The 23,260-nt window shown below is 48.5% G+C and overlaps 1 protein-coding gene across 1 annotated transcript; it reads left to right on the forward strand.

Annotated features, from left to right (window-relative positions):
• The first annotated feature begins 9,688 nt into the window (after positions 1–9,688).
• CCDC124 (coiled-coil domain containing 124) lies at positions 9,689–19,459 on the forward strand. The gene is made up of 5 exons (XM_063147055.1): positions 9,689–9,749; positions 10,741–10,917; positions 14,245–14,425; positions 15,312–15,426; positions 16,460–19,459. Exons 2-5 carry the CDS (start codon positions 10,759–10,761, stop codon positions 16,662–16,664), a joined length of 660 nt encoding a protein of 219 aa, XP_063003125.1. The 5' UTR covers positions 9,689–9,749; positions 10,741–10,758; the 3' UTR covers positions 16,665–19,459.
• Positions 19,460–23,260: the final 3,801 nt, after the last annotated feature.

The raw sequence follows: 23,260 nt of genomic DNA on the forward strand, positions 1-23,260 counted from the left end.
AACAAAACACAGGTTACAGATGCCTTTATTAGGTTATGGTTTCAATAGTTTCTAAGGAGAGAAAAATAAAAGTACATAATAATAAAAAACAGTCTTTCCTTTCTATTTGATACCTATCCTCCCAGGAATTCATCTTATTTTAAACCTGCCTAATAACTAATGTTAAATTCCTAGTGCGTATTTATAGTGTCGGACTCTTTCTTTTAAATATATATAGCAATTTATTACTTATTCCTTGCTTTTAAGGTTTCTGTATTATGGCGATATTTAAGTTTATAATAAAATAATAAAATTCAATACACAACAGTTCAAACTGCGAAATGAAAACATGCAATTAGGAAACAAGGAAGCAATCTTGGTAAGGTATATTTAACCCAATCACTGCCAACAGTTCTTCCTCTAACCCACCTTTCCCCAAGCTGGTTCCCCCCTCCCCCATTTCACAGTTAAACACATTACGATTTACTTCTGTTGACTTTGCAATAAACCCTTAAAAAAATGACAAACTCTTACAACAATGTTCTTTGGGCAATTCACAACAATTAAAACCCTCAAAATACATTGCAAAATAAAATGCAATTCACCAGAATTAAACCCACAAAATGTTTTGCAATATAAAATGTAAAAGCGCAGTTAGGAAGCAAGGAAGACGTCCTGGTAAGGGGTGTGTAACCCTATCACTGACAACCATTCAACCTCTAAACCAACCTTCACCAATTTGGAGTCCTCGCATTCCACAGTTAAATGCATGGGGACTTACCTCTGAATAAACACAAATAGGACTTCGCGATAAACCCTAAAAAAATGACACAAACCAGCTCTTACAACTAATCTCTTTGGGCAATACACAACAATTAAAGCCACAAAATACCTTGTAAAATAAAATGCAGATAGCCAAATGCACGTAAACAAATTTTGGAAGGATGCAAAACATTTCAACATGAGATACATTATAGCATGAGAAATTACTCTTTCAGAGAAACTTAATAAACTTTTTAGAGTATTAAGACAACAAAAGAAAAATGACATTTTTGCAACAGAATGCTTTTATTACATACACATAAGCAAAATGAATGCACACAGACAAAATAAATACACCAACTCAGGTTTCAGATGCCTTTATTAGGTTATGGTTACATTAATTTCTCAGGAGAAAAAAAATTAAAATTCATAATAAACACATTTCTTTTGATTTAAAATCCTCTAACTTATTATATTTTAAATCTGCCTAATGACTAATGTTAAATGTGTACAGTAAATGCAATACACAACAATTAAAACCTCTAAAATCCATGAAGACCATTGCTAACCTGAGACATTCCCATAAAGGGGACGCTAAATTCCCTGCACTTAGCGCATAACGTTCTCCATGGAGGGCCAGACATGCTTGCAAGCGACCATTGCTAACCTGAGACATTCCCATAAAGGGGACGCTAAATTCCCTGCACTTAGCGCATAACGTTCTCCATGGAGGGCCAGACATGCTTGCAAGCGACCATTGCTAACCTGGGACATTCCCATAAAGGGGACGCTACCTGTGTGTAACACAGTCCTAAGTCCAGGTCTGGCCCAAGGTATTTTGCTGCCTGAAGCAATCCCAAAAACTGTGCCACCCCACACAACCCAATAAAACATGACTAGATATTTAAGCAATTTCTAGTAAAGAAGCAACAGGACTAACAGTGTCTCTGAGAAAAGGTGTACATAGGACTAAGCTAAGCTGAGTTTTTAGAATTCTGCTCTCACACATGTACAAATCTTGCACCCACCTTGTCAGAAGTCCTCAAAGTCTTCAACTGATGTTAATGATCCTGCTGAGATGCATCATTCCTATGCACACTTACCTTGCAGAAAACCTGTGGACACAAACTCTTGCAACCAGGCTCTTTGGGCAATTCACAACAATTAACCCCATGCATAATTATGTCAAATACATCGACACCTCTGGCAATTAAGCCAATTAACACCAGCTGTCTGATTGTATCCTGGTGTCAGGGTCGTGGTGTTATCATTTACCTTGTTTACTGATCACTGATAAAAATGCTTTTTGCAGTTAATTTTATTTTGACCTCACTGTTTACAATTATACCACTATCTGTATTGTTGAATGTTGTTTCCTGCCTCGATCCAGAGGGAGAGGTGGTTAATAATTTTTTAAAATTATAATTATTATTATTATTATTATTATTATTATTATTATTATTATTATTATATAGAGCCTGTGAACCGCCCAGAGAGCCCCAGCTATGGGACAGTACAGAAATTTAAGAAATAAAATAAAATACAATAAAATACAACACACAAAATTAACCCACCCACCCCAATTTGCATAGTAAAATCAAACACAATACACAACAATTAAACCATCAAAATGCATAAAAAACCGCAATACACAACAATTAAAACCACAAAATATGTAATAAAATGCGCTTTTACATATTATATTGCAATTAGGAAGCAAGGAAGGAATCTTGAGTTTACATTTTATATTGCAATTAGGAACCAATCTTGGTAAGCGGTGTCCAGCCCTGTCACTGCCAAGGAAGCCCTTTGAGGAATTCACAACAATCAAAACCACACAACAATTGAACCTCCAAAATGCATGATCAAATAACACGCAATACACAGTTAAAACCACAAAAGCCATAACAAAAAAATGCAACAATACAAACCACAAAATGTGTGATAAAAACTAAAAAAGTTACACAACCCAACTCTCACAACAATTCCAACCCCAAATGCATCAGAAAAAATAAAATGCAACCCACAACAATGCAAAACACAAGAAACATTATAAAATGAAATCCCAGGCACTTAACTGTCTTTGACGCACGTAGATCAAGCAGACAGACAAGCTGAGAAGAGAAGTGAAAACGTACAATTACACACAAGAACAAATAAAACACTTAAGACGAATACAAACTAAACTTACTAATTGCAATATCCAAAGAGCCACCTTTAGTTTTCAGATGTCCCTCAAACAGAAGCTGCATTTCAACAGGGCTTGTTGGCTCCTTTGCTGTTCAGCACAACCAGGAGGAGAAGCGGAGCAAAGCTGGTGGCTCAAGCAACTCTTTGACCACCCCGGCCATAACTACAGCAGACTAGCCAAGAGAGCAGAACCCTATTTTATTCATTTATTATATATTTATACTACCCAAACCCCAAGGCTCTCTGGGCAGCTCACAATTAAAATCATAATACACAAAAATCAAGAATAACAATTTAAAAATGTCATATAAAACCAAAGTAAGTCACAGTCCAGGGAAAGCTTGTCTAAAACAGGTGTGTCTTCAGGAGGCGTTTGAAGGATGTTACATTTTCCACCTCCCAAACAGCACAAGGGAGAGTTTTCCAGAGGGTGGGTGCTGCTACAGAGAAGGCCCCGCCATCAAGGATCTTTGGAAGGACAAGCAGGGGCCTCCTCTGATGATCGTAAATGTCGCCTGTGTGTTGAGGCTTGCCCCAAGTGGCAGCTTGCCCCAAGGCAAGGCTAGCTGTTGTTTTTTGAATGAGCCTCTTCCAGGTGAGGCTCCGGCCCAATCCCCCCACCACACAGTCCCCAGAGGCAAACTCTTACCAGCAAAGCTGCAGATCAGCAGGCAGGCCAAGCGAGAAGGCACTCTTGCTAGCAGGTAGAACGCAGCTGAGGAAGAGGGAGTCCCCAACAGCAAACCCTTAGCGGCCACCTGCAGGTTGAAACAGTCCTGGTAAGCAGGCAGGCCAAGCGAGAAGGCGCTATGTCCCCATGTGGCGGCTGTGCCCGGCTGTGCCCCCTTGTGGCGACTGTGCCTGGCTGTGCCCCCTCTTGGCAGCTGTGCCCAGCTATGCCCCCCACAAGGCGGCTATGCCCCCCCCACAAGGCGGCTATGCCCACAACACAGGGATAGTTTTTTTTAAAAATGTGCCACTTCCAGGTGAGGCTCTGGCCCAATCCAGCCACCACACAGTCCCTAACAGAAAACCTTTACCTGCAAAGTTGCAGATTGAAACAGTCCAGGTCAGCAGGCAGGCTGAGCGAGAAGGCAGGTAAAATGCAGGTGAGGCCCAGGGCTGGGTGTTTCCTGTGGCCCAGTCAGCCCTGGGAAGGCAGGCCACAGCAGGGCTGGTGCTATATAAATAAATAATAATAATAATAATAACTGAGGTCCTGGGGAAGACGGAGAGATTATGCGCGCTCTGGCTCTGTTGCTGCAGCTGAACGGAGCCTGGCTCGTTCGCATTCACAGCTGGTCCTTCCTTCTCTTGAGTAGACCCCTCCAGTCTCCTCCCGTTCGATGCTTTGCAGCACTGAAAGCAGCTATTAAAAAAAGGAAGGGGAAAAGAAACTTTAAAAGGACTGGTTCTTTCTCCTCATGAGCAGGCGTTTGCTCCTGAGTAGAAATGTTCAGCCTTGAGTCTTTGTGTGGTCTGTAACGCTACAAAGTGGCATATATATATATACATATATATATATGCGCTACAAAGTGGCGCATATATATATATATATATATATATATATATATTTGGAACTGGTTTTTCCAAAGCTGATTTTCTCACACAAACTAGGTGCTTTTACTACTGAAGCAATGCCCCTTAATGGTCCTTAAACCCCTTTACTTCTGTGTTTGGGAAGGGGGGGATTGGGCCCCTTCTGTAGCTGAAGGCTTTAGACTGAGGGAACCCAGGACTTGGGCTTCTTTTCTGCTAACTTTATTATTTCATTTCATTTCTATACCGCCCCATAGCCAAAGCTCTCTGGGTGGCTTACAAAAGTTAAGCACAATGAACATTAAAAACAGAAATACAAAATTTAAAACCACCAAAAGTTTAAAAACAACACCTTTACTCTGGAGTGTGTGATTTTGAATGGGTGATTTGTCTTAAAAGGGGACATGGAAGTTTTGGGGGTCCCTGACAGAGATTAAGGACTGCAGAGTGGGGTGGGAGGGAGACAGCAAGGCCTCCAGACCTGAGGGGACCCTAACATTTACTTGGGGGTTTTCAAACAGGGGGGATAAAAATCAATGATTTAAAAAAAAATTAAAAAATTGGAATTTTTTTTTGGATAAAATGCTTTTTGAGGAAAAATCTTTCTAAAGATAGTTTTCTATTTAAGATACATTAAAGCCCAAAGGTTATTCCCAAAAGTTATTCATCATGAAATAAGGATTAGTGTTTAACTATGTAGCATGAGGCTGTTTAATTTTTTTTGGTAAATAAATTCCATGAATCCATTCACAACGTCATGCTCCTCCAGTGGTTTCTGTAAGATTATTTTTCTCCTTCCAATAAAGTACACCACTGTCCAAATATGAATGATTAACTTATTAAACTGGAGATAGTTCACCTCACAATAATTTCACAATTATCTATGATGTGTTTCTAATAGTATAACCAAATCAGTATTATTATTATTTTTTGATAGAACTCAAACTAATCTGAAAAGTTGCTGTTCTAAAACTGAAACCTTCACCTGGTTGCAAATATTAAGCTTCTACCAGCAAGAATGAGTCTTTGGCAACTCTGAGTTGTGTAAAATTTAGCAAGGAAAAGTGCACTTTTTTTGGGGGGTCACCCCAAAGTCTTTCTGAGTAGTGATTAAAATCATGATTTCAATCAAATCCACCCTACAAGCCTCTTAATAAATGCTTCTTCCTTCCTTCCTTTTTTTACCTCAGGCCATATTCCCTCAACCTTCACCCTCAGCCAGCTCCACCTGGTCTGGCTCCCAGCATTGGCGAGAGTGTTTGCGAGAGTGCAGCCAGCTGGTATTAATTGCATTCTGATTGATTTACAAACTGCCCTGCTGGGAGTTGCTCCTTCTGAGGGGATTTTTCTCTCTCTCCTCAGCGCTGGGGTCTCTGATTCCTGGCAAATGCCTCTTCTGTAGGGTGACCCTAGGAAAAGGAGGGCAGGGCTCCTGCATCTTTAACAGTTGCATAGAAAAGGGAATTTCAGCAGGTGTCATTTGTATACATGGAGAACCTGGTGAAATTCCCTCTTCATCACCACAGTGAAAGCTGCAGGAGCTATACTAGAGAGACCAGATTTAAAGGAGGGCTGGGCTCCTGCAGCTTTCACTGTGGTGATGAAGAGGGGAATTTCACCAGGTCCTCCATATATACAAATGACACCTGCTGAAATTCCCTTTTTTATGCAACAGTGAACGCTGCAGGAGCTATACTAGAGTGACCAGATTTAAAGGAGGGCCGGGCTCCTGCAGCTTTCACTGTGGTGATGAGGGAATTTCACCAGGTCCTCCATATATACAAATGACACGTGCTAAAATTTCCTTTTCAATACAACTGCTAAAGCTACAGGAGCCCTGTCCTCCTTTTCCTATGGGCACCCTACTCTTATTTCAGGGCTCAAGGAGCTCTCTTGTTCCAAAGCAGCTCTTTTGATGGTGAGAAGTAGCGGCTCCATTTTGAGGCAGCCCCAAAGCCAAGGCGTCTCCGTCCCCCCTTGGGAGAAAAGGCCAGGGAACAGGGCTGAGAGGAATCAGCCAAGGCTGGACCAAGCAATTCAGTCCCTAACAGACCTCTTAAAAATGCATTCTCCAAAGGCAAAAGTGTGTTGCTTTATTTTAAACCTGAGCAGAATATGAAATACTGGAGAGCCAGAGCGATCGTTAGTGACACACCTGGCCAGTCTGCACACCTGTCTTTTAAGGCAGCCATCAGCACGTAAAGCCGTCTTTTGTTAAAAGCAGGTTTCTGGCAACTACAGCAATTATTCCCTTTGCTTAGATGGGATGGAAAGGCAGCCCACTCTTTCTCCCATATCAAGGAGCATCTTTTCCAGGGCTTAGGACCCATGGCACTGCACTTCTCTGAACTGTGTAAGGTCCCTCGCATTTGGGGGGGTCCAGACTCCCCTTCTTCCCAGAGGCATTTTATTTATTTATTAAAACATTTACATCCCACCCTATACCACAAGGATCTCAGGGCGGCGTACAGATAAAACCATACATATAAAATAGAATAAATATACAATCCTAAAACAAATTAAAACATTGACATGTTAAAACCAATATGAAATTTTAAAATCCAATTAAAAGAAGACAGCGTGCCTTACCCCCCCCCCCCCACACTCCCCAAGGCAAGGTGCAACACTGCTGCTGAAGTCACTGAGACTCTCTTCCCAGAGGAAAGGCTCCTGCTGAAAACACTAGGCTTCTTGCTTGCCAAAGGAAAGTGCCATTAGTGGGTGTCTTGCCTCTTCTAGTCAGGCCACACACAGAGAGAGACACGTTTTCCTTCCCTTTCACTGGCCTGGCTCAGACCACGTGCTAAACCATGCTGCTTGACCACAAAATGCATGCATTGCCTTAACCATTTTGTGGTTAAGCAGCATGGTTTAGCGTGTTGTCTGAACCAGGCCAGAGACACACAGTATCTCTCTCTTTAACATTTGATTTTAGCAGTCTTAGTTATAGGGCTGACGGAAGGGACAAGTGATAACCCAGGCCAATGTCCCAGAAGACAAGTTTCAGAAGCTCTGGCAAATGCAGATAACAGGCCCAAGACACAGGCAAGCAAGCCAAGATAATGGCCCTGTTCAGAAGACACATTAAACCATGGCTTTAACCACGGTGCTTAAGCCTGTGGTTTAAGGCATCTTCTGCAAAGAGTCAGGCAAAGCAGAAGTGGTCAAACAGGAGTTAGGTAGCCCAATACATACACAGCCCAGTAGCAGGGTCAAGCCGTAGTCCAAGTTCAGAGCACATGGGTTCAAGATGGGCAAAGAAACCAGGAGAAGTTGGGGAGAGATGGTTTCCAGCAGCCAGCAAAGGCTGTCTGCTGGGCTTTTCCTAATAAAGGTTGCTGAGCCACACCCAGACTCAGCTGCTGCTTATTAGAGCCGTTAGGTAGGGTGACCCTATGAAAAGGAGGCCAGGGCTCCTGTACCTTTAACAGTTGCACTGGAAAGCAGGTGTCCTTTGTATATATGGAGCAACTGGTGAAATTCCCTCTTCATCCCAACAGTTACAGCTGCAGGAGCCCTGCCCTCTTTTAAACCTGGTCACTCTACTATAGCTCCTGCAGCTTTAACTGTTGGGATGAAGAGGGAATTTCACCAGTTGCTCCATATATACAAAGGACACTTGCTGAAATTCCCTTTTCTATGCAAGTGTTAAAGATACAGGAGCCCGGTCCTCCTTTCCATAGGGTCACCCTAAATTAAAGCTGAGCCACAAAACCTCTCTTGCTTTTAGCCTAACACCTTTTTTGGGTGTGTGTGTGTGATTTTCTGCTTGGTTACTGCCCTTGGTTATTTATGCTTTTAATAATAATAATAATAATAATAATAATAATAATAATAATAATAATAATAATAATAATAATTTATTTATTTATTACATTTTTATACTGTCCAATAGCTGAAGCTCTCTGGGCAGCTCACAAATAATAATAATAATAATAATAATAATAATAATAATAATAATAACAACTTTTATTTATTACATTTTTATACTGCCCAATAGCTGAAGCTCTCTGGGCAGTTCACTAATAATAATAATAATAATAATTTTTATTTATTTATTTATTACATTTTTATACTGCCCAATAGCTGAAGCTCTCTGGGCAGTTCACAAATAATAATAATAATAATAATAATAATAACTTTTATTTATTTATTTATTACATTTTTATACTGCCCAATAGCTGAAGCTCTTTGGGCAGTTCACAAATAATAATAATAATAATAATAATAATAATAATAATAATAATAATAATATTTATTTATTTATTTATTGCATTTTTATACTGCCCAATAGCTGAAGCTCTCTGGGCAGTTCACTAATAATAATAATAATAATAATAATATTTATTTATTTATTTATTGCATTTTTATACTGCCCAATAGCTGAAGCTCTCTGGGCAGTTCACAAATAATAATAATAATAATAATAATAATAATAATAATAATAATAATAATAATAATAATAATAATTTTTATTTATTTATTTATTACATTTTTATACTGCCCAATAGCTGAAGCTCTTTGGGCAGTTCAATAATAATAATAATAATAATAATAATAATAATAATAATAATAATAATAATAATAATAATAATAATAATAATAATAATAATAATGATAATAATGATGGTATGGGTTTTTGAAGTCAAAACCGCCATCTTTGTGGTGGTCGCTTCCCTTACAACCTGTCTCCTAAAGCCGTTACCAGGGCAACTGGTCGGCCATCTTGGCCAAGGGCGGCGTGACACGGGCGGCGGCCATATTAGCTTTTGGCAAGCATCGTCCGCCATAAAGAAATGTGAAGCAGCTATGCGCAAGCGTAGGAGAGAACTTCCCGGCGCCGCCATTTTTGTGTCGGGCGCGATTGACGGGATGCATCCGGTGGCCATCTTAGTAGCGGGCAGGACGTCCCTCTTCCCTTGAATGCCCTCCTAGGCCGTGTCGCCGCGGGCGCCATCTTTGTATCGGGCACCCTGTATTAAAAACACCGAAATCTTTCTGTGAGAGGAAGGGAGGCCGCCCCGTTTCCACCTCAGGTCGACCCTTGCTGCCGTGGGGAGGGACAGAGACGGCAGGGAAATGGTGGGGAGGGAAGAGAAGGAGGAGGCTGCCTTTAACAAAGATGGCGGCCGCCCGGAACAAAGATGTCGAGGAAGGCTTCGCAATGGGGTGGCGGGAAAGATGCCCGCCCCTCTTCCCCGCCCCATGAAGGGGAGGTGATAAATAGGGGCGGGGGCGTGACGGACAAAGGCTGCGACGCCCGGAGGTGGAGGCGGCAGGTAAGGGGAAGAGGGGTGGGGGGCGGATGGCAGTGGATCCTGATGCCCCCCCCGCTCCCTGGCACGAAGCCCCCCCTCATTTGGGGGCGCAGGGAAGGAGGGGTGAGTGCGGAGACCCCCAAAAGAGGAGCAGGAGGAAGAAGAAGAAGAAGAAGAAGGGAGAAGCACAGAAGAGATCCGCATTGCATGTTCCAGATGTGTTGGACTACAACACCCAGCATCCCCTAGCCGGCCCAACACATCTCTGGGGGTGGGGTGGGGAGGGGTGGGGTGGGGAGGCTTCCTGACTTGGTCAGCAGCTTGAATGGTATGGGTCTAGGGCTTTTATCCAGCTTGCCAGGGGATGCTGGGAGCTGTAGTCCGCACAACTGGGTGGGTGGGTGAGCTGGTGCCAGGGCAGGTGAGGGGGCACCTTCTCTCGCTGTTTATTGATTCATTTATTTAGAATATTTGCATACCGCTCCCCATTGAAAAATCCCGGCAAGATAAAATGAAAATAAAAACAGGATAAAACAGTTAAAACAGAATGTAAAAAGAAGCAGAAAACAGAAATCCAAGGCTGCATGTTAAGGAAAGGCTTCTTGGAATAAAGATGTTTCTAGGAGGCGCCGAAAGGAGTGCAAGGTTGGCGGCTGCCTGGCCTCCAGAGGCAGGGAGTTCCACAGGCTGTTCATAGTATCATAGAATAGCAGAGTTGGAAGGGACCCACAAGGTCATCCAGCCCAACCCCCTGCTCAATGCAGGAATCCACCCTAAAGCATCCCTGACAGATGCTTGTCCAGCTGCCTCTTGAAGGCCTCTAGTGTGGGAGAGCCCACAACCTCCCTAGGTCACTGGTTCCATTATCGTACCGCTCTAACAGTCAGGAAGTTTTTCCTGATGTCCAGCTGGAATCTGGCTTCCTTTAACTTGAGTCCATTATTCCATGTCCTGCACTCTGGAAGGATTGTCATGTGACGCCTCCTCCTCCTCCTCCTCCTTTTCCTTCCAGGCAAGAGCGCCCTGAGGGATGCCCAAGAAGTTCCAAGGGGAGAACACCAAGTCCGCAGCTGCCCGGGCCAGGAAGGCAGAAGCCAAGGCGGCGGCTGATGCCCGGCGGCAGAAGGAACTGGAAGATGCCTTCTGGAAGGACGAGGACAAACACGTCATGAGGAAGGAGCAGCGGAAGGTAGGCGAAAAGTTGGGGCAAGGCATTTTTTATTATTATTATTATTATTATTATTATTATTATTATTATTATTATTAAAAAGTCCCAAGCAAGTTTCTAGACCTCAGCAGGTTCTGTAACTGGATAGAATCATAGAATTCATTGTGAACCACCCAGAGAGCTCCGGCTATTGGGCGGTATAGAAATGTAATAAATAAATAAATAAAATAGAATAGCAGAGTTGGAAGGGGCCTACGAGGCCATCAAGTCCAACCCCCTGCTCAAGGCAGGAATCCACAAAAGATGCACAACGGCCCTTTCCAGCCGAATTGTGCGTTGAGCTTTTCCGTCAAGGTCCGGTTAAAGGCGGCTCTGGACACCCATAGACGGTGGTGTGAACCTGCGTGCGAATGCAGCAGGGTGTGTATCGTGTGAAGCCAAGCAGGGCTGAAATCCTGGATTTGCCTGATTTTTGAGGGTGTGGAGAGAAAGAGTGTGAACGTGATGCGAGCCGACTTCCTTCTGTGTGCTTCGGAGGTTAATCACTTCTTTGGAACGTGGAAAGACCGGAAGCCGGTGTGGGGCGTGTCGCCCATGTCGTAGCTCAGAGGTAGAAAGGCCTGCTTTGCGTGTGGAAGGTCTTGGGTTCGATGCCCATCAGCATCTCCAGCGGGGTTGGGAAAGAACCCTGTCTCAAAACCTGGAGAGCTCGCTGCTGCTCGTCTGGGTCTGATCCAGTACTAAGCAGCTCTCTGTCTCCCTCTTTAAAACCAGCCCTTGATTCAGGTCCATGAGGACTAAAGCCTTGTTTTATTTTAAGGGAACAGGCGGTAGCTCAAGGATAAGGCTTCCTGTTTTCCATGGTATTTGCATGAAACCTTGGAGACCCGTTGCTGCCAGACCGTGCCGGCAGTACCAGGCTAGCTCCTCCAAGGGTTTGACTCTGTATCAAGCAAATGGTGCAAACGCTCAACTCATCCTTTGCTCGCGGCGGAGGCAGTTCCCCCGTCTGGCCAGGCGATGGTGGTAGCAGCTCAATTAGCCACTGAGGCGGCCCCTTAACCGCTGCCTCCGTTCCTGTAGTGCGGCCTTTCCCAGCCTTGACTGGGACTTGAACTCGGAACCAGCATGGCCAACCGTCAGGAACGCTGGGAGTTGTCATCCAAACCGTTTCAAAGGCACCGTGACGGAGTAGCTGCCGTGGTGGGTACAATGAGCGAAAGCAGGAGCGCTCTGCAATCCTCCCCCTGTTCCTCTGAGGTGCGCGCATGTGCGTTTATGTGTTCATTTTTCGGTATAACGTTTTCCTGCTCAGAGGCACAGATGCTTCTGAATGTGGCCTCTAAATTGGATTTTGTTCCGAGTGGGTTATTTGAGATTTTAACAAGGGCCAGTGTGGTCTAGTGGCTAGAGCAGCCTTCCTCAACCTGGGGCGCTCCAGATGTGTTGGACTGCACCTCCCAGAATGCCCAGCTGGGGCATTCTGGGAGTTGCAGTCCAACACATCTGGAGCGCCCCAGGTTGAGGAAGGCTGGGCTAGAATGTTAATATACAAACTTCAGAAGATCCCTGCTGGATCAGACTGAGGGTGCATCTAGCCCAGCACTCTGTTCACACAGTGGCTGATCACCTGTCAGCCAGGGACCCACAAGCAGGACATGGTGCAACAGCACCCTCCCACCCATGTTCCCCAGCAGCTGGTGCACACCAGCTTACTGCCTCGAATACTGGAGATAGCACACAACCATCAGGGCTAGTAGCCATGGATCGCCTTCACCTCCAGCAATTTATCCAACCCCCTTTTAAAGCCATCAGAAGAGCGCTGATGTTCAATCCGACCAGTCGTTCGCTCTCACGTTGGACAAACAGATTATTTATTTATTAATTCATTCATTATTGCATTTCTATCCCACCTTTTTTCCTCCAAGGAACCCAGAGGCGTGGCGGCGTACATAATCCTCTCCGTTTTTATCCTCGCAACAACACCCCTGTGAGGTTGGCTGGGCTGAGAGTCTCTGACTGGCCCAAAGTCACCCAGTGGGTTCCCACGGCCGAGTGGGGACTAGAACCCGGGTCTCCCGGCTTCCAGTCCGACACTTTAGCCGCTACACCACAGAGGCGCCTTCGCAACTCTCCGCCACGCGAGGCCGCTCCTAGGAATCGAGGCCGCCGTGAAAGCGCTGCTCCGCTCTCGCTGCCTCTGCGTGAGGCTCGGGTTTCAGGCCGTCCGTCCGTCTCCGGGACACTGAGTGCTGTCCCGTGGTGGGGCGTCTCCCCTGCTCAAAGCTCCTGGGTTAATTTGCTAATGCGCCCTGATCCAATTACAGCACGAGCCTTTTGGCTCTGGCACATCGCTCCGCTGTCTGCCGTCTCAGTTCTCCCTTCGGTCCTCTCCTGCCATCCCTATTTCTATCTCTTTTTACCTCTCTTTTTCTCATCGCTTTTATTCTTTCTCTAGTCTCTTACTTTTCCACTCACCACCTCCTTTATGTTTTCGCCAGCGGACGTACCTAAATCCGAATTCATTGTTGATTCAGGCTCTGAATTTATTGCTGGTCATAAACGTGTTCCTTAGGCTTATGGATTTTTTAAATGGCTATTGATTTTATTGTCATCTATATGTTCCTCGGCAGATTGGAAGGTGTTAATTGCATACCTTGCGTGCTTCTGAGTGGGGTCGTCGAACTTTTAGTTAGGTTTGGATTAATCATTTCATTGATCGTTACCTTGCATTTTTAGGCATTTATTCATTTAAAAGTATTTTTATCCCGCTCCTCAGGCAAAAAAGAGGCTCCTGAAACAGCTCACAATATTAATTAAAGCAGAAGACAGTTTTGCCTTCGATCTAAAAAGACATGACACGCAAGGAAAATGGGGCAGGGAGGGAAGAGGAAAATAACATCACCTTTTCACGAAACGTCGTGTTCCATGTCTTGAGCGGGTGAAGACTGATTTTGTTATGGTTTTTGTCAAGCGGATCATCAGTCATCTTAAACGCAAGAGACATAGGACTCCTTGAGGCCCAGTGTTGGGCAAAAGGCAGGATACAAATAAATCTAGTAATAATAATAATAATAAAAAGGATAAAATTGACGTTGTGGTTTCCCTGTTTTATATATTTCTCATCGTTGCATTTTTTGCACAGCAGCCTGTACGTCCGTCTTTCACCCAACCCCACGCCCTCTGCGTGTGTTGGGATTGCAACTCTCATCACGTTGGACTACAACTCCCATCGTGGGAACTGTAGTCCAGCATATCCAGAGCGTGCTGGATTGGGAAAGTCTCTGGCAAAAGGGCGATGACCCCAGAGTAGCTCTCTTTCTTTTTTCCTTCCTTCCTTCGCTTCAGGAGGAGCGTGAGAAACGCCGTCTGGAGCAGGTGGAGCGCAAAAAGGAGCTACAGCGTCTCCTGGAAGAGGAAGACGCCAAGCTGAAGGGGAAACAGCCCAAGCCGCTCGCCCCGGGCAAAGTCACCCGCGCCCAGATCGACGAGGCGCTCCTGAAAGACCAGAAGGAGAATGGAGATGCCGGTGAGTGTAAAAAGAGGGAAGATAAAAAGTTCCTCGCGCGTAGCCAGCTAGCAGCTCAAGGAGCAGGCGAGGGTGTGGTCCTTCTTCCTGACATGCTGGCTTTCCATGTGCAGGGGATCTGAATCCTCCTCCGTTCCAAAAAGTCCCTGGGGTGTTGGAGATGAGCGTATGGGTTCCTGTGCTAGGTTTCTGCATGCGGAGATTGTGTTTCATTTCGTTTTTTATTTCGGGGGACGAAGAGCATTCTGTTGATGGCAGCCTCCACATTCAGCCCGAAGTGGTACAAGCCACACGTGGAGGGTGCTGAGGACTTCTCGATCCTCCCAGAGTTCAGGACACGGAATAACGGGCTCAAGTTAAAGGAAGCCTGATTCCAGCTGGACATCAGGAAAAACTCCCTGACGGTTAGAGCAGTGCGACAATGGAATCAGTTCCCTAGGGAGGTTGTGGGCTCTCCCACACTAGAGGCCTTCAAGAGGCAGCTGGACAAGCATCTGTCGGGGATGCTCTAGGGTGGATTCCTGCATTGAGCAGGGGGTTGGACTGGATGGCCTTGTAGGCCCCTTCCAACTCTGCTATTCTATGATTCTATGACTTAGACCCTCATTTTCAAAAAGCGCCGTGGAAGGAATCCTTGAAGGGAATGCAGGGAGCTGGGTGTGCCTGTGCGTGTGTCTTCTGCCTCTGTGTGCGTCTCTTCGTATATATCTGGAACGGGAGTCCTGTGGAGGGAGGCGATCCCAAGGCCGGCTGGGGTCCCCTTGCTCTGCCTTCCCGCAACGTGTTGGGACAACCTCTCTCTGTGTCTCTCTGGAGAGGGCTTCTGTGCCCCTTCCGTCCCTCACTGGTCTCGCCTGGTCTCATGCCGTCCTTCCCCTCTTTCCAGTGGAGAAGCAGAAGAGTCACCTTGAGCTGCCCTTGGAAGAAAACATCAACCGCCGGGTGCCGGAGGAAGGCGCCGTGGAGGCCCGCACCATCGAAGACGCCATCGCGGTGCTCAGGTAGGCCGACCACGACTGGTGCGGCGTGTGTGTGTTTGCACGCCCAGAAATCCCTTCCGCAGAGCCGATGAGCCGACGAGTCCCGGGCTGAGCTTTCCTGGTGCCGTTTGCCTGCGGAAGACATCAAGGGGGCTGGGGGGGGGGGGGCTGGGCTGAAAATGGACAAGGAAACGCCGGCGAGGGTCCAGACCTTGTGGCTGGTGCCGTGTGCATGGGGAGGGGGGACGACTAGGAATCGCACCGGAGCACAACTTGCTCTGAGCAAACAGGAGGGACCAAGTCTCAAACAGATGTGAGTCTCTTCTGATCGTCCGGCCTTCTCCAAGCTGCCCCGCCCCCCAGATGTGCCGGGGGGGAGAACTCCCATCCCACGATTTCCCAGTTTTTGAGCGTTTCCCTCCTCATTTTATAAGTCCGAAACACCAAGGCTTTTCCACAGGCTATGAAAAGCGTGACTAAACATAGTCTGTTACGGTGGAGAATTGTAACAGAAACCTCCCCGTATAGGAATCCACCTATATCTCAGTTTGTAAGGTAAAGAGATATAGATGGGGGGGAAATACACATACCTTAAACGTACCACCCTCTGTCGATAACCAGATTTAAATCCAGTGTGTTCCTTTCTATTTAATTTTTTAGTTTTGTTATCTTTCTTTTTTTGGTTTATTTAAATCAGTTTGGGGAAATTAATACAAATCTTTAAATAATAGTAAATAAAAAGACGCGCTAAGGTTTAGTGTAGCGGCAGGTGAGAGCTTCAAGGTGCCGTGGGCTGGTAGGTTGGGTGCTTAGACTCCGCCCTCCGTTGCCTTCAGTCCCGCCCACCGGTGGGATGCGGCCCTCAGAGTTCGCCTGAGATTGAATCCGGCCCCCGAGCCGAACGGGGTTCCCCACCCCTGTGTTACGAGTTCTCAAGCTCTGGTTTTGGCAAGTTGGCAGAGTCTTTTTTGGGGGTGGGGGTGGCAGGGTGGGGGTCGTGGGTCCCAGGCGGGGGCCGGCCCCACCTGCCCTCACCTGTCCTTTCCTCCTCCAGCGTCGGCGAAGATCTGGACCGGCATCCGGAGCGCCGGATGAAAGCGGCTTTCACGGCCTTCGAGGAGGTCCACCTGCCCCGGTTCAAGCAGGAGAACCCCAACATGCGCCTCTCCCAGCTGAAACAGCTCCTGAAGAGGGAGTGGATGAAGTCCCCCGAGAACCCCATGAACCAGCGTCACTTGGCCTACAACAGCCAGAAATGAGACTGGGGGACGGGACCCCTCCTGCCTCTCTCTCCCCCCGCCTTCGCCATCCACACTTCGCGAACGGCCGGTGCCGGTCCGAGGACCTCCTGCCCCGCCCCGCGCGCTAAGGAGAAGAGTGTGTGGATCGCTCCCGCTCCTTCCTCCTCCTCCTCCTCCTCCTCCTCCTCCTCTGCTTTGCCGACCCCCACCCCACCCTCATTTGGACTCTTCCGCCCCCAACCTTACACTCTCGTCTTCTAGGGGTTCACATCTGCCCCGATACAGCTGAGCCAAACCCTCGCCGCCCCACTCTCTCAGGGTGATGGTTCCTTAAAATCCCCTGGTCGCTTTCGCCGCCGTTTGTGTCCTGTGGCGTCTGGTGTGAAAGATAAGAAGGAGTTTGGCCCAGCGCTCGCCGGGCTGAACACCTTCCCTTCGCCCTGTTTCTTCACGGCGCTGCTTCCTCTAACGCCAAAGGCCCGGGGCTTTCTCCTAGGCCAGGGTTGGGCAGAAGGTCGATCGAAAGGTGTTTGGATTTTCAACTCCCCTGAACGGCCGACGTTCAGGAATGCTAGGAGCTGAAGTCCCCAACACCTGGAGAGCCACTTTTTGCCCATTCTTGTCCTGGGTCACCTGTCGAGTTGGAAGTACTTCTCACTTCGATGATAAAGATGCAGTGCGGCTGGGCGCCAACCTGGCTGAAGGCTCCTCTCCATCTAAAAAGAAAACACAACACAGCCATGTACAGAAACAGCAACACGTTGCAGAGAAAGCTTAGCTGGAACGCCTCCCTTCCTCCGTAGCCTCGGTCGCTTTCCCGCGCGGTCCTCTCTGCAAAATTACAGTTCCCTGCACGCAGAAATCTTGCCGTGTCAGGGAGGAGAGTTCAAGCCCGGCCGTCTCCCTGACATGCTTGCTTTCTACTTGCGTGGAAGAGGAGGGAGGTCTGGTAAGGACTGGGAGCCTCTGCCGTCACCGGCCCTGATACGCACGGTGGGAGGGACCTGCCACCCCCTGTTCTCGCTCGGCCTGTGCAGAGAAACCCGCTCTTGTAGGGGAAGAGCCGGCTTCCCGCGCAGCTCTTTCAACACTCCTCGGACGCCCTCATAGAACCCCCTCACGGTCCTGCTGCAGGAAGGCCTCCAGGGCCTCATTTTCCATGCTGGTCTTCGGATCACGCCCCGCGGCTCTTCTCCCTCACCTTGCGGCCCAGCGGTTCCCCAAGAGGGAGTCGCCAAATGTCCCCGGAGGTGCCCGGGGCCCTCCTCCCGCCTGCTCTCGGAGGCCGCCGGCCCCAGCGCACCTGTGCTCGCATCATCTGGCGGCACCGGCTCCCCATCCGTGCGCTGGACGCTCCCTGCGCCACGTCCGGCCCCCTCGTCTCCGAGCGTTGTTTCCTCGCCCCTCCGTGCTGCTGTGATCGGGGCCTTCCTCTCACCACCCTTAGGGGACGTGACGCGATCGTGTCCCCCCACGGCTCGTCCAAAGCCCGCCGACGGAGCCGGGGTTGGGATGGGGTTCCATCTCTCTGCTTCTTCCTTCTTTCCAACGCTGGCGCCGGGTGGCCCTTCGTCCCGGTGTCACCCTGCCTACGACAGACGTCTGTGCGAGGCGCCCAGACCGATGGCGTGGTTCTGGCGAGCAGGAACCGGACACTTCCCGGTCCCGTCGGTTCCCCTCCTGTCCGGCACATTTTCAAGAGGGAAGTCCGCCTTTCGGGGTCCGCTCTCCGTGGGGTTGTGGCTTGATGCCCTGCTAGGCCTTGGCAACTGAAGACAAAACAGCCAAAGAAGGCGGGTGGTGGTGGTGGGTTGAGCAACGTCCCTTGTCTTCAAAACGCATCGCCGCCCCTTCCCCGGCCTCCAACCCTGACGTAGATTCAAGAGCTGCCCGCTTCTTCGCCAGCACCTACATATATCGGTCCCTCTACGGGTTCTCCCTTCCACCGCGCCTTATCTTTCCGGCGAACGTAGCAATTTCAGCCGCCCTTCCTGGGGAAGATGCCGCGCTTGTCGGGGAGCGGTTGGCTTGTGCCACGAGCTGGTCTTTGTCACCGAGCCTCCCGTTTTGGGCTCAGGTCGCTTTTGCATTCTTGGCCCGGCGCTGGCCCATGCCTTGACCGTTCCGTGACAAGGTGCGGAGATTCAAAGACTCCGGTCCTTTAAATCTGTGGGGCGGTTAAGAGGAAAATGGGCCGGAACCCATAGCACTCCGTTTCTCCTGCCCGGCGTGCTGGAACAAAATTGGATACCTCCCCCTGTGCTATCGCGGGGTTCTCTCCCCCCTCCATGAAATTCAGAGGAAGTTTGCACACACCCACACACCGTCGCCCTGCCGTGCTGCAATTAAGTTGGCCAAGGCGTAGCCCGGCGAAGTCACGAAGTGACAAGCTGATTATACGTTGTTGTTTCTTGCGCTGAAGGCAGGGCTGACGGGTGAGTTTTGGATCGTGACCTGCAGGGTGTTGGAACAGCGTTTCCGGGAAGCTCGAGCAGCGATCTCCTTGTGCAACAGCGTTAACGGGAAGTGTAACCTCTCTCCTTCTCTGCAAAGAGAGTGATTTGCACCCCTGAAGTTTGCACCCGTGCCAGGCCTCTGCTCCCTGCTGACCTTAGATTACTTCTTCGATCCCAAAGTGATCCCATCTGGCCGTAGACGATGAACCGCCATGCCACCCACCCCAACGGCCCTGCCTCCTCGCTCCTCTTTCTGCAGGGAAGGTTCAGCATTTTTAAAAAATGTATGTACACACACACACCTCCACCCCTCTTGTAAACCCTCCCGCCCAAGAGAATAAAAGCCTTTGAATTGTGCCATCAGTATCTTCCTCCTCTGTGACTTTTTGCGCAAGCGTTTTGAAATGGGTGTCTGGAAGAATGCAGGCCAAAAAAATGATCTCCTGGAAGAGCACTCCCCCGCCACCTCATTAATTCGTGCTCTAATGAACACCTTTTTTTCTCTTTCTCTCAAGGGCCACGAACTCAGGTTGAAAACCATCTGCCAGTTGCAGCAGAAATGGGCGGTGAGTGCAGCACCGATTGGCATCTGTGTGTGACATGGCGGACCCCCTCACGCACATGCCCATCCCCAGAGGCAGTTCTACAATTCTTTTTAAAAGCTGCTGCCTCTTAACACACACACACACACGAGCAAACCCTTGCAAATCCATGCGAAGTTGAATAAGGGAAAGGAAAGGAACCTCTCGTGCAAGCACTGAGTCATTACTGACTCTTGGAGGGGCGCCAACTTTCGCTGATGTTTCCTTGGCAGGCCTTCTAGCGGGGTGGTTTGCCGTTGCCTTCCCCGGTTGTTATTACCTTTCCCCCAGCTAGCTGGGTACTCCTTTTACCGACCTCGGGAGGATGGAAGGCTGAGTCGACCCGAGCCGGCTGCCTGAAACCAGCTTCCGCTGGGATCGACCTCAGGCCGTGGGGAGAGTTTCAGCTGCACAATGTGGCACTTAATTTTGGGTTGTATTTCAAAAACTGGGAAAGGAAGGGTGGTGGGGCTTCCAGTGGCGTTGGGATCAATGGCGTGTTCGTCTGTCAACATACCGAGCGTCTTGTTTTAAAGTAGGGATGGGGAACTTCTTGGGGGCTGTATTCCAGTGATGGGTGGAGCGAAAGGCAAAATGGGCAAGGCCAGAACATGAGATCCATGCTGCATCAGACCGAGGGTCCATCTAGTCCAGCACTCTGTTTGACTCACCAGTCTCAAACTGGGGAGAGGCAACGAGTGGGGTGCCGCAGGGCTCAGTCCTGGGCCCAGTGCTCTTCAACATTTTTATTAATGATTTGGACGAGGAGGTGCAGGGAACGCTGATCCAATTTGCAGATGACACCAAATTGGGTGGGATAGCTAATACCCTGGAAGACAGAAACAAACTTCAAAGTGATCTTGGCAGGCTGGAGTGCTGGGCTGAAAACAACAGGATGAAATTGAATAGGGATAAATGCCAAGTTCTACATCTAGGAAATAGAAACCGAATGAACAGTTACAAGATGGGGGATACTTGGCTCAGCAATACTACAAACGAGAAGGATCTTGGAATTGTTGCAGATCACAAGCTGAATAGGAGCCAACAGTGCGATGTGGCTGCAAGAAAGGCAAATGCTATTTTGGGCTGCATTAATAGAAGTATAGCTTCCAAGTTGCGTGAGGTACTGGTTCCTCTCTATTCGGCCTCACCTAGAGTATTGCGTCCAGTTCTGGGCTCCACAATTCAAGAAGGACACAGACAAGCTGGAGCGTGTTCAGAGGAGGGCAACGAGGATGATCAGGGGTCTGGAAACAAAGCCCTATGAAGAGAGACTGAAAGAACTGGGCATGTTGAGCCTGGAGAAGAGAAGATTGAGGGGAGACATGATAGCGCTCTTCAAAGACTTAAAAGGTTGTTGCACAGAGGAGGGCCAGGATCTCTTCTCAATCCTCCCAGAGTGCAGGACACGGAATTACGGGATCAAGTGATAGGAAGCCAGATTCCGGCTGGACATCAGGAAAAACTTCCTGACTGTTAGAGCAGTACGACAATGGAATCAGTTGCCTAGGGAGGTGGTGGGCTCTCCCGCCCTAGAGGCCTTCAAGAGGCAGCTGGGCAACCCTCTGTCAGGGATGCTTTAGGGTGGATTCCTGCATTGAGCAGGGGGTTGGACTGGATGGCCTTGTAGGCCCCTTCCAACTCTGCTATTCTATGATTCTATGATCCGCTATCGACCAGGGACCCAGAAGCAGCACGAGTGCAACAACACCTTCTCACCCAGCTTTCTGAACATGAAGACCCCCAGTAACGAAGCGTCTCAGCCTGACTTAGCTTAAAGCTCTTCCTGCCCGTAGGAGAGGCGGCATTTCAGCCTGTTAGAATAGGGGAGGAGCTGTACTGGGAAACCGCCAAGTGATGGGATGTTTGGGGGGACAAGGGGCGGGGCTAGAGGAAGGAGGCGTGACCATTTGGGGAACCCCCAAGAGCGCAATTCAGTCCTGATATCTCAGGTTCTTCACCCCTGTTGTAAACTACTTGTAGCCTGAGGGCTAAGCAAGGCACCGTGCCATTTGGGACCCCGGGGGAGTGATTGGGGGGATTAACGCCCATCCCACCATTTTTACAGCCCCGATCTAAACTGGGAAACAGGCGAGAGTGTAGACGGAATCCTTTTGGCTGCTGCTCAGTCTATACATCTCGGTGTATTATTGCCTTGTGAGACTTTCCCAGTCCTGCTTCGAGAAGGGGGTGAACTTTGCTAGTACGGGGGAGCCGGGAAGGGAGGCTCTTCTCTGTGGAGCGTGTGACCTTGGAGCGGACATCTCTTCTCCCATCGCTCGTTCTCTTCACTCCCATTGTCTCTGGCGTCCATCCCCTTGCCTGGCCGGCGTCCAACCGCGAGCGTCTTCCGTTATCTCTCCCTCCCTGTAATGATGCCAGCGCTCATCCTCAAGAGATTTTAGCAACCCACTCCGCCCCACCTCCCCGTCCGACACTCTGCAGGGGCCGAGATAACCGAGAGGAATCCGATGGATGGGCGATAGCGGCGTGCCGCAGGAACGCTGTCCCAAGGGCGTGTGAAGGGCAGCCTCCTTTTCCTCTTATCTGGTGGCTGAGGGTGGGAGCTAAGGACACCGCAAGAACCCTGCCGGATTGGGTCCGTTCACCCCACTGTCCTGTTTCCAACAGAGGACAGCCAGGTGTCCCGAGGGGCATGTCATTGCCCCCTGTGACTAATATCCAGACTGCTCCGACCAAGAGTTCTAGCTCCATCATGCAGCTACAAATCAGAAGTGGACGAGCTACTGACTATCCACATAGAGTACCAGAGTCAGAAGGGGCCTATAAGGCCATCAAGTCCAACCCCCTGCTCAATGCAGGAATTCACCTTAAAGCGCACCTGACAGATGGTTGTCCAGCTGCCTCTTGAATGCCTCTAGTGTGGGAGAGCTCACCACCTCCCTAGGTCATGGGTTCTGTTTTCGTACTGCTCTAACTGTCAGGGAGTTTTTCCTGATGTCCAGCTGGAATCTGGCTTCCCTTAACTTGAGCCCGTTATTCCATGTCCTGCACTCTGGGAGGATCGAGAAGAGATCCTGGCCCTCCTCTGTGTGACAACCTTTCCAGTCTTTGAAGAGTGCTATCATGTCTCTTCTCAATCTTCTCTTCTCCAGGCTAAACATGCCCAGTTCTTTCAGTCTCTCCTCATAGGACTTTGTTTTCAGACCCCTGATCATCCAGGTTGCCCTCCTCTGAACACGCTCCAGCTTGTCTGCATCCTTCTTGATTGTGGAGCCCAGAACTGGGTGCAATACTCAAGATGAGGCCGAATAGAGAGGAACCAGGACCTCACTCAATTTGGAAGCTATACTTCTATTAATGCAGCCCAAAATAGCATTTGTGTTTTTTGCAGCCACATCACATACTCAGCTTGCGATCTACGACAATTCCAAGATCCTTCTCGTTTGTAGTATTGCTGAGCCAAGTATCCCCCATCTTGTAACTGTGCATTTGGTTTCTAATTCCTAGGTGTAGAACTTGGCATTGATCCCGATTAAATTTCATTCTGTTGTTTTCATGTTAGAGTCCACCCTCCCTCGTCCAACATGGTCAAGTGGTCGAGCAAGCTGCGAGT

Source organism: Elgaria multicarinata, chromosome 23, assembly GCF_023053635.1.
Source record: "Elgaria multicarinata webbii isolate HBS135686 ecotype San Diego chromosome 23, rElgMul1.1.pri, whole genome shotgun sequence".
NCBI lineage: Eukaryota > Metazoa > Chordata > Lepidosauria > Squamata > Anguidae > Elgaria > Elgaria multicarinata.